This window comes from Pelobates fuscus, chromosome 3 (genome assembly GCF_036172605.1).
Source record: "Pelobates fuscus isolate aPelFus1 chromosome 3, aPelFus1.pri, whole genome shotgun sequence".
NCBI classification, from domain to species: domain Eukaryota; kingdom Metazoa; phylum Chordata; class Amphibia; order Anura; family Pelobatidae; genus Pelobates; species Pelobates fuscus.
This window is the reverse complement of record NC_086319.1, coordinates 220,514,513-220,533,515: the sequence shown is the minus strand read 5'-3', so window position 1 is coordinate 220,533,515 and position 19,003 is coordinate 220,514,513. Positions and strand designations below refer to the sequence as shown.

At 37.7% G+C, this 19,003-nt stretch overlaps 2 protein-coding genes across 3 annotated transcripts in view; one reads left to right on the top strand and one right to left on the bottom strand.

The window, feature by feature from the left end:
• Positions 1-19,003, bottom strand: part of COG5 (component of oligomeric golgi complex 5) — a 498,415-nt gene that overhangs the window by 347,980 nt on the left and 131,432 nt on the right. The window lies entirely within an intron of this gene.
• On the top strand, positions 192-7,634 carry GPR22 (G protein-coupled receptor 22). Of its 2 annotated transcripts, none has more exons than XM_063445432.1 (3): positions 192-541; positions 1,437-1,685; positions 6,090-7,634. In XM_063445432.1, the coding sequence occupies exon 3, from the start codon at positions 6,115-6,117 to the stop codon at positions 7,414-7,416; it is 1,302 nt and encodes a 433-aa protein (XP_063301502.1). In that variant the 5' UTR covers positions 192-541; positions 1,437-1,685; positions 6,090-6,114; the 3' UTR covers positions 7,417-7,634. The 2 variants fall into 2 exon arrangements, with proteins under 2 accessions (XP_063301502.1, XP_063301501.1); XM_063445431.1 differs by having other exon boundaries at positions 1,437-2,406.

Genomic DNA, 19,003 nt, shown 5'->3' with positions numbered 1-19,003 from the left:
TACCAGCTCTCCATAAGGTCCTGGAATTGTGGTGTAAGAGAGAATGTAAAAATGCAGCCCTATATACAGAAGGACACTAAGCTCAACAAATCTGACCAATCAAAATTAGTGAGTACACTGCATCTCTGCAGTGAAGGGGAGCAACGAGGCAGGCAATCATTCTGCAAAAGCAGATCCAGCCACTAGCTCCCCTTACACAGTCACTGCTGCTCTCCTCTAAAACAGACAGGATTCACAAGGATGTCTCTGGAGAGCTGCAGTCTTCAGTATGTTAAATTACTTTCATCATGTATTTTCAGATGCCTATTGATTTCGCAGTAGGAAGACTGAACGACCACAGCAGCCTTTAAGCAGCCATGCACGCTCTGTATGTTAGCATTATGATGAGACAATGGCTCAGCATAAGAACATCTTTTCATTAAGATCATTTTTTGGAGCGACATTTAGCACCTGGTTTTTAGTGTCCTCTGCTTACAAGTGAACAACATGAGGAAATCGCAGCTGGAAGTGGTTGAGAAAGGATTTATAATCTTCAGCAGAGGTAAGATATTCGGTGTACTTTATTGCTGACACTTGAATATATTCTTCATTTACCTAAATTGCATGTAAACAATATATAAATATCCTAATGTAAAGAAAATGAAAGCAGCATTTACAAGCTATATTGCATATCTTTCAGACACCGAAACATACAAATTGGCATAAAATAATCACTGACTGCAGCAGTACATATTTTAATTAGGGCAAAGTCTTATACTGATGTTATATGATGACATTATATATAGAGAGACAGAAAAGAGAGCACACATATACACACACACATATGTTTGTATTTATAATATATTTTACCAGAAAGGATACATTGAGATTTCTGTGATAGATAGATAGATAGATAGATAGATTAGATCATTTATACAACTAAGACAAGCACTGAATATAGATGTCAAAGAACTTATTTGCATAGCATCCAGTGTGATTAACTGAAAGCAAATCAATGTACACATGCATCATTCAAAGTAGCCAATGTACAAGTTCCATTAATTCCAGACATTATCATCGCATAGTACAGGAGATGTGCACTTCACCACCTTTGCTGCAAGCTAGCGAGCTATGTAAACAGTATGAAATGCTGGCAACCGACAGGCTAAGAATCAGGTAATACTAAAACAATATCTACACCAGCTTCATAGAAATGTCATGTGTTTGGCAGCATTTAGGAGGGGGAGAAAAAGAAAATCTCAAAGATGAATAGCAGGATTTTTCACATACATCCACATGACATTATTTGCATACACATACACACATACATATATACTCACTCATACACGCACTTTGTTAATACACTGTATGCTTACATATTAAATATTAAGTAATATTGTTCTCATTTTGTAAGGAACCTAGTTGAACCTATAGCTAACATATCTTTCATTTAAAAGGTACACAACTATAATCCAAGTCCTGCCAATTGCCGTTTACAGGATGAATTGGATGGGATTTCTGCATGTCGGCTGCCCAAGGAATTGGACTCTACTTCTCTAGCCTCTAAGCCTGAAGACACAAGGGAATTAGCTGCTGGATAGTGAAGCAAACCTGCATCTCATACACATAAAAGAACTAGGGATTGTTCTAGAATTGTCACCCTCCATACTCATTGTTTGCAGGGGTGTCTGCGTGGAAACAAAATGGTGAGCATACTGTAAAACCAATGTTTGCAATTCCTGAAATTTGGATGCTAAAAGAAAGATAAAGAGTTAAACAAATGGATTTTTTTTTAAAAAGGGCACATATACCTGAACATGATGATTGTGGCCTTATAATATCTACAGCCTACTGAAATCATTAATTGATGGGCACATTTGTTTCTCCACGTTATGATTAGTGCTGTGTCCTATTACGAATGGGATGGATATTCGTATCACAGATGGTTTCATCTACAGCACTTATGCTGGATTTTACAAAACGTTTTCAACAACTACATCGTGACTCCAGACAAATAAGCTTGCGTGCTTAAAAAAAAAAAATGTGTTTTAGCAAGAAAAAAGTCCTGCCATGTGTGCCATCATACTGAATCAATCAGGCCTCCTCACTGTAGGTTGTGAGTTCTTAAGGTGATACAATATAGCAAATAAAACACAAGAGAATTCTAACTCATTGTAAACTCTAAACTGGAACACGTCTCATAATATTGGCGTCAGGGAACCAGGCACCTAAGGGCCATCATTGTGACCATAAACAATTGGTCTGTTTTGCAGCACAAACTGGGGGAAATATAGATTCAACCCCTGCTGTAACATTCAGCTATGCAACATGTTTTTAGCCATCTGAGAATGTGACAATGACATCATGTTCCAAGTTCTGCAAAGATGCTTCAGTGAACTAACAGTCCCTTACGGCAGAAGGAAACAGGTAGGTGTTTACTGCATGCTGCCAAGTTGTGCCACATAACTCCATCGCTTAAACGCACAATGGCTCAGCTATCCTGCATGCTGTAATGTACTGCAGTCTCCTCCAGATCCCAACAAGTTGCCAACTGTCACTTAACTGATTAGGTTGTGAGATGGTGCATTTTGCTACTTAAGCTTCTCAACATGTGTTCTCAAGTCACAGTCACAGGAAATGTAGAGAATATGACAAAGGCAGGCCTCATGCTTTATTTCACAGTAGCACAAAATCTGGCAGGTTACACATTTTCCATTTTCTTCAGGATTTTGGAGATAGTTAAAAGTAGCTAACATTTTCCCTAGCACACAATGGGGAGGAATGCAGCTGGATCATGTTTCACATAAAACATGGACATCTAACCCAGCATGTCTATCAACAAAATTTAGAAACTATGGTAGTTGATAGCAGTTCTTTTAAAAAAAAAAAACAAAACAAAAAAAAAAACTGTGTTAGTATTATTAATGCACCTTTGTTTCAAAAGGAAAGCGAAGAAAACATATGTAAATTACATTTATAAAGATTAAGATGTGAAAAATACAAACATATATGTTCTATAAATGCGACCTTATTAAGCACTCATGCTGGTTGACAACTACAAGAATCCATCACTCAAATATTAAAGCAAGATATTACAAACAATTGAAATGAACTAGCACACATCACTGTGTCAGTGCTGGCTAAGTAGGATTGCTGCTTAGAGCTAACAATATTACAATGACTATATCTGTATATAATCCCCTACCAGCCCTGCAGAATTTCACTTTGTGTGAAATATACTTGGAGCAGATGTGATACTGAGGACAGAGAAAAACAATGCCCTGAATGTGAACCACAAGTTCAATTAAACAAAGGGGAAAAATTAAAAAAATGTACGACACATGTGGCAATAAATATAGGAAAAAAAAGGATGTTGTTTGTACTACGCAGTTTCAATAAAAAAATAAATAAAAAATTACAGGGAACCTCTCGTGAACTAAATATAACAATGTTGAGATCAAGCATGATAGAACTTGCTCCATAACATAACCAATATAATAAACAGCCACTAGCGTAGACAATGTACACAAGAATAAAACAAATCCATTTATTCAATTTATTGTTTTTTTTCAAAAGATACTCTGCTCAAATCACACTTATGATCAATAAAATCACAGAAGTTACCAATATATCACCTCACAACCATGCAATTATTATTTATTTTAATTCATAAATAAATATGGCCTACATATCTGTTATAAAAGACATCCCGTTAATTTATTAATTGAGTGCCTCTTTTCCTCCATGTATATATAATTCTTAATAATTATTACTGGGTTCAAAACATTGAAATAAAATGTGCTCTCATATAACACCTATTTTTAAGAACAATGGAAAGAAAATAATTTGTCAGCGTTTATATAAATATATCAACACACTTTCTCTAACCTGTTTGAGCTGTCAACAAATACATGATAGAGATATGAAGATTATGTGCATGTGTAACAAGTTGATTAGTCTATGTAAGATTTTAAAAAATACAAATGATATTCAACAAAAATTTAGGCAGACTAGATGGGCCGAATGGTTCTTGTCTGCTGTCAAATTCTATGTTTCTTTGTGTACAGTTTGCTATGTATTTTTATTTAACAAGGTTGCATTACAAAGCTATGAGAGCTACGCCAACACTGTTTGTCTGCTAGACTATTGTTTTATCCACAAACCACAAATTTATAAAGATCAGTTTATAACACAGGTGTTAGCCCAAGGAAATTCAACATAATTGCATTTTCTAATACATATGAGAATGGATCCACTACCAACCTAATGTGTCAATAGTTGTGCAAGCTTCCTTATATTTGAACTCAATACATTTTGTTATAATTATTTTTTCTTGAAATGTTCAGTCTTAAAAAAGTAAATATAACGGTCCTATCTAGAGGCCACTTAAACAATAAAATGGGAAATGCTAATTTAAATATATCCCAATAGCAATAGATGTTTGTATCAAATGCATTGAAATTGTACCAAATCCATCTCAGATTATACTGTTTAATTAAATATGCATAAACCAAAATGTGGACACAAAAATGACTAGCATTCTAAAATGATGTAGCACACATTTACATTGCTTCACTGGGAATATTTACAGAGTATTGTAGCCAGACAAAGTAAAATATAAAAATGTATTACTAATTTCCTGCCTTAATTCATATTGTTTACACTAGATTAAAAAAAAATCTAAAGGGCTATCAAAATTCATTTCCTCAGTATATCACATACTTAAACAAGCATGTCATTTGCATTGCATTTAGGACTATTACCATTTTTTTTTATGTTTTATCACAGAAATGCCCTTCATGTATCTGCCTGCAATAACAGTTGTGTTATATTAAAAGTATAGATACATTTCCATTGCCAAATAAATTAAGTAAGTGGGGTTACATTAATATCTCACACAAAACCACTTCACAGAAAACTAAATCGGATTTTGTGGTAAATCAAATTTTGCAGACATTGAACAAGGAGTTTCAAGAAGCATTTGCTAGAAAAGACAAAAAAAAATCTCTTGATACAAAAAATGGTGTGTAATGGTTGTTGTCCCAGAGAAAGTGGGGCCTACCAGCAAAGTCTGCTTGTTATAACTAGAATTATTCAGGATAATGATAAGTCACCTCCCATAATTTGCTGGCATGAAGATCTTCTTTCCTTGTGATGTATTTGTGAAATGCCTAACACTGCATGTATAATGAAACAGAACAGTTAGTATGATATACCCTATATCTTTGCTTCAATGCGCCACAATGTAAATTAAAACTGAGAGAGATCTGTATAGCTCCTAACACAAAACTCCACTTTACCTGGTAATTGTACGGGTAATTGTAGAGTAATTGTAGGGTAATTGTACGGGCTCCAAAAGCCATCTGCTACATCATGTACTCAATACTCCTCCATTAAAATTTGTGTCCATATGCATTAATTTACTCTCGCCAAATGTGTCAAAGCTGGAGAATTCGGATTGAAGTTCAAAATTCAAAAATGTAGTTTTAAATGTGTACTGTGCAAAGATAGCAGCTAGTAGAACACTATTAGTAGTAGTATTATCCTGGGGCGAGTTTAGTATGGTCTTCAGGAGCTCTACCATTGTTCCCTTAAGACTGAAGACATATAGACGCACATATCTTTGGGTTGACTTGGGCTAGTGTTCTCACGGTCCACTGGCCTAGGTTTTGACTGTCACTAGACCTACAAGCCAAAGATCACAAACTCTCCAGAATCTAACGGGCGAGATGGCCCCATGACCCCTTGCAGCTCCTTAGGGATCTCTACCCCAAGCTATGAACCGTTATGATACATATAACATTTTGCATACAACCGCATTGTGTAACACTGTACACAACATGCTTTGTAACTTTTGTTTTTGATACCAAAACCAATGTATTTTATAATGACAAGATGGAGATTTAACCAGTCTAGACAGAAAACATTAACTTGTCTAGTGCTTGACTCTCTATCTGAGTTAAACACAAACGCTTGAGTGGCCATAGGTTTCCTTTCGTCCATTTTGCAAAACAGATTACATAAAAGAATAAAAAATTTATTCAACTATTCTTCCTTTCAGAACGTGAATCAAAATGACAAAATTTTAATTTATTTTTATCTTTCCTTAGGATTCACAAGACTTGATTGAAAAGGATGTGTTTCACTTTCTTGCTAGAAATCAACATGCAGTCTGAAATTAACCTAACAGTTCGAGATGATATTTTTGACATCAGCACCAATATGTACCGACCACTGTCTTACCCACTTAGCTTCCAAATCTCTCTTACTTGCTTTCTCATGCTGGAAATTGTCCTGGGTCTTGGGAGCAACCTCACCGTACTGGTTCTTTACTGCATGAAATCAAACCTGATCAACTCAGTCAGCAACATTATTACTATGAATCTCCATGTGCTTGATGTGATAATATGTGTGGGATGTATACCTCTAACTATTGTTATACTACTACTACCACTGGACAGCAACAATGCTTTGATTTGCTGCTTTCATGAAGCATGTGTATCCTTTGCCAGTGTTTCCACTGCAGTTAATGTATTTGCCATCACCTTGGACCGTTATGATATATCTGTCAAACCTGCAAACAGAATTCTAACCATGGGTCGGGCTGTTATATTGATGACATCTACATGGGTTGTTTCTTTCCTGTCCTTCTTGATTCCTTTCATCGAGGTCAGTTTTTTCCGTTTTCAAAGTGAGAACACTTGGGAGAACAAGACACTTTTGTGTGTCAGTACAAATGAATATCACACGGAACTTGGAATGTATTATCATCTCTTGGTGCAGATTCCAATCTTTTTTTTCACAATCATAGTGATGTTAATTACCTACAGTAAAATACTTCAAGCTCTCAACATCAGAATAGGCACAAGGTTCTCAACAGGGCAGAAGAAAAAAGTAAGGAAGAAAAAAACTATTTCATTGGCCACACAGCACGAGACCACAGATGTCTCACAGAGCAGTGGAAGCAGGAATGTCGTGCTCGGAGTAAGGACTTCTGTGTCTGTGATTATTGCCCTTCGCCGGGCAGTCAAACGACACAGAGAAAGACGCGAGAGGCAAAAACGGGTCTTCAAAATGTCACTGTTAATCATTTCAACTTTCCTATTTTGTTGGACACCTATTTCTATTTTAAACACTACAATTTTATGTCTTGGCCCAAGTGACCTTTTGGTAAAACTTCGATTGTGCTTTCTAGTTATGGCCTATGGAACCACAATATTTCATCCATTGCTATACGCTTTTACAAGGCAAAAATTTCAAAAGGTCCTCAAGAGTAAAATGAAAAAGAGAGTTGTATCTATTGTTGAAGCGGATCCCATGCCAAACAATGCTGTAATTCACAATTCATGGATAGAGCCTAAAAGGAATAAAAATCTAACAACGGATGACAGTGACGCGAGGCAGAAATGTTTAGCACCTCAAGCTGCTACTGACTAGGGTACTGTACAGTCTTCTAAATGTTCTATGGAACATGAAGACAGGTATGAATGATCATACTGGCATCCAATCAATTCTTTTTATTTTTACATGGTTTATTAAACTGTACATTTTTAATACACTGTGCTTAAGTTAGATATTCATTTACACATTATCTAGTGTACATGGTGCATGGCAGTTTGTTGAAGTATTGTGTATACTTTGTCAATATTATGTTAAAAGAGACATTTATGTATATCTCCTTTTATAAAAACAAAAAACTAAATTCAAATAAAATATCTTTTCAATATTAAAAGCTTTTTGAAAAAAATAAAATAAAACCCAAAAAGTAGTATATATTTTCGAGAATTTTTTTGTTAGTCAATAAGATAAAATAAGGAACTAGTGAATATATTATAACACATATAATAGCAACAGTACAAATGCACTGTGAACTATTACACAGTTTAATTTAACTGTAATTATAGTGTATTATGCAAGGAACTCTAGTTAATGGGAAATATTGCTATGGAATAAAATCATATCTACAAGTAATTAAGTAAAATTGTGACATTTGTGGTTCAACCTTTAGGAGGACCAGGCATCATATAACGGAAATGTCAGCAACAAAGTCCTAAAAATAATTGGATAGAATGATCTAAGCAGCTTAGAAGAAAAGTAAATTAAGGGACTCCCGTGGCATTTGGACTGGATGAACCATAACACAGGAATTCATTGCAATCTTACATAATGCAAAATGCATATTTCTGGATAAATGAAAAGAAAACAATTCACCTTAGTGCCATAATTTGTATTTTACTTCCAAGAGAAAATGCAGAGACATTTAAAGCAAAATACACAGTTATAGTCGCCAAAACAATTTTAGCTTAAAGGGATTCTCCAGTGTCAGGAAAACAAACCGGTTTCCCTGGCACTAGAGAATCCTGGAGTGCCCCCCTCCCGCCTCCATCCTATGTCACTGAAGGGGTTAAAACCCCTTCAGCTACTTACCCGAATCCAGCGTCGATGTGCCTCGGCGCTGGGTCAGGCCCTGCCCATGCTCCTCCCCCACCGACATCAGTCAGCAGGGGAGACCTAATACGCATGCGCAGCAATGGCCGCGCGCACATTAGACCTCCTCACAGGAAAGCATTATTCAATGCTTTGCTATAGGGAAAATCTGACGCTGCAAGTTCGGGAGGATGTCCAACGTCAGATAACGGACCAAATGTCCGTTGTGGAACTGCAATGTTTTACATTGCAGCACTGAGTGCAAAAGGGACACAGCACCCAGACCACTTCAATTGGCTGAAGTGGTCTGGGTGCCTACAGTGTCCCTGTAATGAAGCAGTCTAGGCGAATAGTTCATGCCCCTGCAGTCTCAGTGACCAATTCTCTGCCATTTAGAAATTAAATCACTTTGTTTATGCAGCCGTAGTCACACCTCCCTGCATGTGACTTGTGCAGCCTTCCTAACACTTCCTAAAATAGTCATCTAATATTTACAGTTTCTTTATTGCAAATTCTGTTTAATTCAGACTTTCTTATGTCCTGTTCTGCATGCTAGACCATGCAGGAGCATCCTCTATGTAAATAAAAACATAAAGTAAGTTACTGATTAAAAGTGAAACCATTTTTTTTCATGCAGGCAGTGTCAGTCACAGGCTGGGGTGGTGTGGCTAGGGCTGCATAAACAGAAACAAATGTGATTTTACTCCTAAATGGCAGAGAATTTAGCAGTGAGACTTCAGCTACATGATCTACACACAAAACTGTTTCATTAAGCTAAAGTTGTTTTTGGGACTATAGTGTCCCTTTAAGTAGCTAATATCTCAATCTCTACAGTGTACTCGCTCTCTTTTTAAGTGCACTTAGAGTCAATTCAAAATAATACATACCATCTACCTATAGTGTTAGCCAAATGTCTGCCAATATTTAACATCAGTATAGTTTATACAAATTATTTTGACCTTGTTGGACAATATTGCTATGCTGTCAGCAAACTTGGGGATATGCATGTGCAGCTCACCAGCATCCAATAGTCTCCAGAGCTACCCACAACTCCTAGCGAGTACTCTTAAAATAGGAATGAAAAGCTACATGCAGTATACTCACTGCACACACTCCAAAAGTAAACAAAATGCTGAAAGTCATAGCAAATACCATGATCCCTCTATACACATTATTGACTTATCGCAAGTAAATACTGCACATGCCCTTGTGATTTTCATAGGAAAGCATATTAATGTACCATGCACAAGCACGTATGCATAGAATAGCCTATAAAAAAACTGATGTTCACAAGGGCATATTTTTCAGCATGTGGAGCCAAGTGGAATATGTAGAGTATATAAGCAAGACTGAGTGTGGGGATTGCCACACTTCCCCAAAAGGTCCCCATTGCAATGAAAACATTGCATAGGACAAGAGTTCATCTTTCAAGATGATCTTAGATGAACTATTGCTGGAAGGAGACTGACTGCCTGTAGCTGGATGACTGATGAGTAAAAACTGTGTTTTGGGGAAGGGGGGTACATAATCTAAAAGTAATGAACACTAACAAAAGATAGATAGATAGATAGATAGATAGATAGATAGATAGATAGATGTGTGTGTGTGTGTGTGTGTGTGTGTGTGTGTGTGTGTATATATTTGTTTATAATGTTAAAGAGCTCCTACTTAGGGGTACACGGTAGAGAGGGAATATACATATAACATTGTGATATAGATCCTCTCACCGAGAAATTACATAAAGAGATGACATACTTGGAATTGCATTGAAATCTTTAACCTCTTTATGAAATATTAACCAGAAAGTCCTCCACAATTCACTGGCTATGCTACAAGTTTGTAAATAATAGATCATATCACAAAAGGCATTGTGATGGTTTATCTGCTGCAAAAACAAGAGCAATGCAACAGTGTATATAGTTGGGAATTGTCCATTCCCTAGCCAAGATCATCAAATCTATACACATTATGGACTAATGATGGTCTATAACAAGCTTGTCAAACTTGCGGCCCATGGGCCGCTTGGGACCCACAATGAATACATTTGCGGCCCACCTTTCCCTCGGGCTGCTTTGTGTTGTGGCTGCAACTAGCCGCAAGAAAGGAAAGATATTTCTTCTCTGATTCTTGCCTTCCCTACCACGGCCACAAGAGGGCAGAGTGGCTGGCTCTCTGCAGAGCAGGCCAGCCACTCCCTCTTCCCCCTCCTGCTCGCAGTGCCAGAGGAGCATCTGGCCTGTGCAGAGAAGAGCAGAGCTGGAACTGGAGGACGGACGGCTCTTCTTAAGGTAACGGAAGAGGGGCCTGGGGTACCTTCATGGGTAGTGTGTTAAATTGGGGAGGGGGGCAGTGTATTAATTTGAGGGAGGGAGGAGGAAGTGTATTCATTTTGGGAAGGGAGGGGCCAGTGTATTAATTTGAGGGAGCGAAGGGGCCAATGTATTAAATTGGGGGTGGGGGAGGGGACAGTGTATTAATTTGGTGGGAAAAGGGTGACAGTGTATTAAGATGGAGGAAGAGTCGGCAGTGTATTAATTTGAGGGAGGGAAGAGGCAATGTATTAATTTTGGGGGAAGCAGGAGGGGGTCAGTGTAATAGAGTGGTGACAGGGGGCAGTGCAGTGTATTAATATGAGGGAGGGAGGGGCAGTGTACTAATTTGGGGGAGGTAGGTGGCCCAGTGTATTAAATTGGGGGAGGGAGGGAGCCAGTGTATTAAATTGGGGGAGGGGGCCAGTCTGATTAACGATCTGATTCTTGCCTTCCCTCCCACGGCCACAAGAGGGCACAGTGGCTGTCTGTCTGCAGAGCAGGCCTGCCACTCCCTCTTCCCTCCTGCTCACAGTGCCCTCCTGCTCCAGTTCCAGCTCTGCTCTTCTTCTGGCCTGTGCAGAGAAGAGCAGAGCTGGAACTGGAGGACGGACGGCTCATCTTAAGGTAACGGAAGAGGGGCTTGGGGGACCTTCATGGGTAGTGTTAAATTGGGGAGGGGGCAGTGTATTAATTTTGGGAAGGGGTGGGCAGTGTATTAAATTGGGAGAAAGAGGGGTAGTGTATTAAATTGGGGGAAAGAGGGGCAGTGTATTATATTGGAAAAGGTAGGGGGCCAGTGTAATAGAGTGGTGGAAGCGGGGGCTGTGCAGTGTACTAATCTGAGGAAGGGACAATGTATTAAATTGGGGGAGGAAAGGAGGAGGGAGGGGGTCAGTGTAATAGAGTGGTGGGAGGGGGCAGTGCAGTGTATTAATTTGAGGGAGGGGCAGTGTATTAAGTTGTGGGAATGGCCAGTACATTAAATTGAGGGAAGGGCCAGTGTATTAAATTGGGGGAAGGGCCAGTGTATTAAATTGAGGGAAGGGCCAGTGTATTAAATTGGGGGAAGGGCCAGTGTATTAAATTGGGGGATGGGACAGTGTATTATATTTGGGGGGGGGGGGGCAGTGTATTAAATTGGAAAAGGTAGGGGACCAGTGTAATAGAGTGGTGGGAGCGGGGGCAGTGTACTAATTTGAGGAAGGGAGGATCGAATTGGGGGAGGAAAGGGGGGGCAGTATATTAATTTGAGGGAGGAAGGGGCAGTGTGTTAATTTGGGGGAGGGAGAGGGCCAGTGTATTAAATTGGTGGAAGGAGGGGCAGTGTGTTAAATTGGGGTAGGGAGGGGGGGCAGTGTATTAAATTAGAGTGGAGGGAGGAGGGGAAGAATTGGATTTGTGAGCAGTGTATTAGAATGGGGGGAGGGGCCAGTGTATTAGATTGGCTCTGCATGGAGGTGTTGAACGCTCCCCATAGAGATGCTGACTGTCCACGCAGCATTTCATCACAAATACACAATAGCCTCCCAATGCTTTCCTATAGGAAAGCAGTGGATTGGCTGAGATCATCAAGCTTGATGATCTCAGCCAAAGTGAAGAACATACTCATAGGACTTCAAAATCAACAAGATAATGTCACTTGTTTTTTACAGCTGTGCAACAGCATACATTTATCATTTCAGTCCCATTGCCAAACTTTTCTTAATATGTCAAGGTAGTTGGACTGAAACATTGGCTTTATGCAATTGCACATCTCCTTAAGATAAATTTGCTCTCTTGTGTTTACTTTGAAGCCCTACGAGCGTGATGATGTCCAGTGTCAGTTAGGCAACTTTTTTTTATACTGTTCTTTACTAAATCAATCTACCTTTTTTTATGAAAACTGAAGTTTGGGTTTTTTTGCGGTCCACATAAACTTAAATCTTGTCTATTTGGCCTGTGTTAGCCTGAGTTTGACATGCTTGGTCTATAACACGATAACGTAAGGGTCTGCTTTCAAAATGGAATAAATGGCTCAATAAAAACCTGTAGACTTGTATAGAGTTGCAAAAAACGATTTTACGCTGCAACCTCTAGTTCTTCCTCCAGTGATGTCACCATCCAAGCTGACATCACTCCTACAATCTACTGCTTTTCAAGAGAAGAAATGAATTGGAACTAGGCATGCTCAGCCAAATGAAGCGAGCTTCAATTGGTTGTGAAGAAAGTGCTTCTAGTGGCTGTCACGAAGTCAGCCACTAGATGTGCATTTAACTTTGGAATGTTTTACAATGCAGGGTTAAAATGACAGGACCACTGCACCTGGACCTCTTCACTGAAATAAAGTGGTCTGAGTAAAATTTAGTGCTCCTTTTGAAGAATGCTGCATGGTTCTGACTCTACGTTCTCAACCAAATAAATATGCTTGGTGATTGACAAGGTATGCATGAACTGTGGAGGAGACTCTCTTGGCCCACGGGCCCATATTATTGACTTTTGAGCCACGAGGAAAGCCATGGAAGAGACGTGGGAGAAACATGGACAGCTTGGTAAGCTGTAGAGAACCTTGCAGGTATCTTTGTGAGGCTATGATAGAGGCTCTCTTCTAAATTTTTCAAGTAAAAATAAATAACAGTAATGAGTAACATATTGCAAAGATTAAAATTCGAAAGGGAATTTTATAAAATAATTAAAAGCAAATTATAGACTTTATAACTGAATAATAATTTTATTTTAGCGTTTCCTCTGATAATGGTATGAATTGTTAATCATTTGATTGGCAAGAATCTGAAAAGTGTTTATTATTTCCATGATATTTGAAAAGGCAACTGTACTTTTCAAAACTACTTTTGCACTTTTTAAAGTGCATACAACTCCATCTATACACTGTTCTGGTAGTTTTGCTAGCAAATGTATAGACTTGGTGGGGGTTGAACTATCTAAAAATAGACAATATGCAGAATAATTAATTGATAAAGGAGAGCAGAAGAGACCAACTACAGGCATACATGCAAGCCCTTCTCCTCTCCACCCATAGCATGTGCTGTGGTTGCTATGGGGCTGCTAGCACTGGATACTAAGAATAAGTAAGAAGTGACTCATGTCACTCCATCCAGATGCAAGCATTCCGGCAATGAAGCCAGCGTGTCTACATCATGGAGGTGGTCTGCCCTTCTTGGGAAAGCATCCCAAAGCAGGGTAAATCAGTGGAGACTGCATAAGGAGAGAAGGACAGACTGGAGGTGGGTGTTACAGAATTATAATAGAGATTACAGCTGGGGAGCGGCGTGTCAGTAAGTCAATAAAAATTCCCTTAAGAAGCTTCACTATAATGTTGAAACCTCTTGGAAACACATTTGCAAATTTGCTCTTTCACATATTAAGAAAAGGGTTCAGAAACTGTAATATATGGCAAGTTGAATAATGGGTAAGAAAATTGAAAGATTTTAAAAAATTGGTACCAATGGTACTATTATTACTGCTACATGTGGAAAGAAACAAAACAAACAAAGACACTGTTATTTTATCATATAACTGTATGATCTCCTTAAAAGTTCACCGGGAAGTTTTACAAACGGCTCAATGGTGCCAATGGTGTTGGTAATTGTTGCTGCCCAGCCGATACTTGCTAAATTGCCTGTTACTAACCCTAATGAGTAGTGGCTGTATTCAAACTGCAAAATGTCTTCATTGGCAATTGGTAACTACTGTCCGACTTTACTGTTAAAGGCATCCAGAATATATACCGTTTAACATGCATTACAGTTTCTGAAGAATTAGCATAGAAGGACAAGTAGAATTTTATAAGACACACTGAATATAAAACTAGATTGTGAGATAAAAAGATTGTGAGATAACATACTGTAAGCTTTAATTAATGAATTAGTTGGTATTTTTGGAAAAGCAGATTTTGTATATAACATCATGACGCCACCATAGGACATAGTACATAAAAATCAAAGCACTATACCTCAAAGCTTATTGATGCATGCCATTGTGCTCAGTGTGCATCTTATCTCCTCCTCCATAAATTGTACTGTGTGGGCTCCTCAACAGCTTTGAAGGTGAGGAAATAACATTAATTACACTACCTCTGCACCAAATAATGGGATTCAAGGGAGACGTTTTTTTATCTATCAGGTCATGAAGAGTTAGATATGTATGGGGCTTTACTTAATCCAGTTTTGTAACGTTGTGCAACACAAAACTGATCCCATATATCCCCAAGTGGACAACATACATTTGCTTCTCTGGCATTAAAAATACAGTCACAGCTAATTTTCAAACTAACTACAATAATTTACATAGTGCTAACATATTAATTAATATGAACAAACATTTAATTCTAACAAAACATGTATGACATATGGGAGGAGTAGGTGAGTAGAGGACTGCTCAAAAGATCTTACAATCTACATGTAAACCTTTTGTAAACGGATTACTTCACAGTACATGCATACTTAACTATGATGAATAGATTATAAGCACTTCAAGAGGATCACTGACAATCTGGAAATCTGATATTTTTAGGACAACAATCCTATTGCCCCATTGTGTACAATCATATTTTTAGCCAAGAGAAAACTGTCTAATGATGGCCAAGATTGATAAACAAGTTTCTTGGTCTATAACATGAACTTTAGCTTCTTTATGTAAGGGCATAGTTATAGACGGTAGGGATGTAATTTTATCTTGCAAGAATCTGAAAAGTGTTTATTATTTCCATGATATTTGAAAATACAAAATAACAAGATTAAGGGTGCACAAAATAGGAAAATGTTATTTTTAACCAATTCCTATCCAGCTTTATTATTTTAATACATTTGCTTATGAAAATGTAAGGATTGCAAATTAGGACATCAAAAGAATAGTGCTAGGAAAAGCTGTGCAGATCCCACGGTAAATAATACATTCCTTTTGTACATTGCTTTCCATAAAAGTTTTTTTTTTAGCATTTAAATTTTTATGGCTGTGTGATTTAGTTGCACAGAAAAGAGAATTTTTTGTTAACAATAATTAAAGGTTTTGAGCATGAGAGGAGCACAATGTAAAAAAAAAAAAATACCCAACAAAGGTGTTTATATGATCCACGTAGAAGTAAGGACAAATAATATTAAAGAGTAACACTACATCGTATGACTTTGTACACTGATACACTGGTTGTATCTCGAGTGCGCAAAAAAGACACATAAAACAAAAAATTACAAGTGATTCTAAGTAATTACATTGTTTTTGCATTATTGAGAAGCAGCCAAATTACCTACTGAAAACATATGAGTACGATGTATTTTCCATAAGAAAAATTAAATCTAGGAACAAAAATCTAGCTAGCTGAATGGACTTAAGCTTTGCTTCTCCTTTTCTGTTGTTTCAGGCAAGTATAGGGGATGCAACTAAAATACAGATACATTTACCATTTTCTTAAAACCATACAATTTGCACTGATACATCTTGCGTCTTAAGTGACTAGAGCTATCCTATAAATCAGACAAGAAAGTACATCATTTTTGAATGCCAATTTTGAAGAAAAACTAATTGTAAAGATAGTTAGTGGTTTTGCAGGTCACGCTAAATGTACCCCTTGGCCTTTTATTGTTAGTAAAACACAATTGTGAAATCAATTCTTGTTGTTTGTTCTGTTCAATTATAGAACTGAAGATAATCTGATATTCAGGTTTGCTTATACTTTGATCTATAAAGGTCATTTGCAGAACTGTACAGATCAATAAACAATTGGATGAAATTGAATGAACTAGTAATTGCTATGACTAAATGGTGCATCCATTGCTGATATCTGTAATGTACAGAACAATAAGAGCAAGATAAAGTCGTCATTTCATAGAAAAGGTGTCCTCAAGGGACCACTATAGGCACCAAGACCCCTTCATCTAAAAGAAGTTGCCTGGGTGCAGAGGCCCTGTAATTTTAATCCTGCAATGTAAAACATCACCATTGTGCATATATGGCAATAGTTTCATTGCAGGGTTAAAAACACCTTTAGTGGCTGTCAGGAAGTGTGCCTCAGCTGCATTAACCAAGTGAGTCTCTGTTATGTCAAACAATGAAAGAGGATGCTGGACTTCCTTTAATGCTGATCAAACAAAGGGAAGCATTTTATTTGACGAGTGTGGTGCTCTGTGCACATGTGCTTCTCGTCCCCAATGCTTCTTTGTGAGAAGCATTGATATGGATGTGAAGACGAAGAAGAGACTGCTTGTGGGACGAGGTGAAGCAGATGGCCGCATGGAGTGAGTTTCTGCACTAGTAAAAAAAAAAAAATGTGAGAAAACCCTTCTTCAACACTTTGAAAATAAAATTCATTTAACCCCTTAAGGACACATGACATGTCTGACACGTCATGATTCCATTTTATTCCAGAAGTTTGGTCCTTAAGGGGTTAAGCGGGCTTGAATCTAAATATGGATTAGAACACTAAAGCATTAGGAATACGTGTTAACATTCCCAACATTATAGTATTAATTTAAGATAATTTAAAGATTAACAACATAAACAGCTGTGTTAAATAGTACAGTCATGGGAAAAAGAAAGTGCACCTTCTTTGAATGCTATGATTTTATTTATCAGAGCATAATAACAATCATCTGCTGCTTAGCAGTTCTTAAAGGACCACTATAGGCACCCAGACCACTTCAGCTCAATGAAGTGGTCTGGATGCCAGGTCCATCTAGGATTAACCCTGCCCTGCCTGCCTTTCCGAGAAACTGCTATGTTTACTTTAGGGTTAATCCAGCCTCTAGTGGCTGTCTCATTGACAGCCGTGAGAGGTGCTTCCGCGCTTCTCACTGCGATTTTCACAGTGAGAAGACGCCAGCGTCCATAGGAAAGCATTGATAATGCTTTCCTATGGACTGGCTGAATGCGCGTGCGGCTCTTGCGTTCACCTCTACACAAGCCAAAGTTTTAGCAGTTTGCTGGTCTGGAGCAGGTGTGTAACACAATGCCAAGGAGGAAATATATCAGCAATGATCTTTAAGATATTGTTGCTGCCAATTAAACTGGGAAGGGTTATGAGTCCATTTCCAAACAATTTAAAGTCCATCATTCTAAAGTGAGAAAGATTATTCACAAGTGGAAAACATTAAAGACAGGTGCCAATCTTCCCAGTAGTGGATGTCCCAGGAAATTTACTCCAAAGTAAGACCACACAAAGTTCATAGAAATTGCAAAAAAACAAACAAACCAAGAGTTACATACTCTACAGGCATCAGTTAGCATGTTAAATGTTAACATCATAAACGGTTTCATATACTGACTTTAGCCTCTGATACATTTATGCTGGACCATAGTTTGGAATTTATCCACAATGAACAAAGAGATGAAATGAGCTTAAATGTGACATTCCTTTGTGCTGGGAGAAATTGTTCAATTAAGCTAGCATCATTGAACGCCCGTGGGATTAACTCACCATCTTAAAAGATTCCTAATTCTGGATTTCCTGAAGAAAACCCAAACACAAGTTTGTGCATTACAAGAAACACATTGGATAAAAACAGACAAAATTAATACAAGATCTATTAATTATCTGCTTATTATAAGCGCGGCTTTGGAAGAAAGTAAAAAAAGGGGGGTAGGGGGATGGCCTTTATGTTTTCCAAAAATATATCCATAAACATTAAATACCAAGAACTTGATAAGGAAGGAAGATATATTATCCTGGTGTGCGAAATAAATAATAAACTTTTTACATTAGCAAATATATATATACTTTAACCCGTTTGTGTCACTATACCCCACTCCCTCTAGCATGTAAGCTCATTGAGCAGGGCCCTCAACCCCCTCTGTCCCTGTACGTCCAGTGGTCTGATCTCAATTATGTGTCTGTTAGTCCACCCATTGTACAGCGCTACGGAATTTGTTGGCGCTATATAAATAATAAAATAATATACTCCTAATAAGTCTACTATAAAATTTATAACAAAGATTATGAAGAAAATTGATTTCAACTGTGTAATAGACCCTTTTAAAGATATGAAGAACTATAATGTAAAAAAAAAAAATCAAAGAAGAAACTTCAGATAAATTACAAAATTTGATAGATCAATATAATCTTAGGGATATTTGGAGAACGTTTCATCCATTGGAGTTGGACTTCACATGTTATTCAAAAACATTCAATTCCTACTCTAGAATCGATCTTATTTTGGGGGATGTGGCCATGCTATACCTTGTTAAAAAGATCGTAATACAGGATATAACATGGTCAGACCATAACCGAACCATACTGCATTACAAAGATGCTTTTGACAAGTTTCGTAAAGATTGGCAATTGAATGATAATATATTAT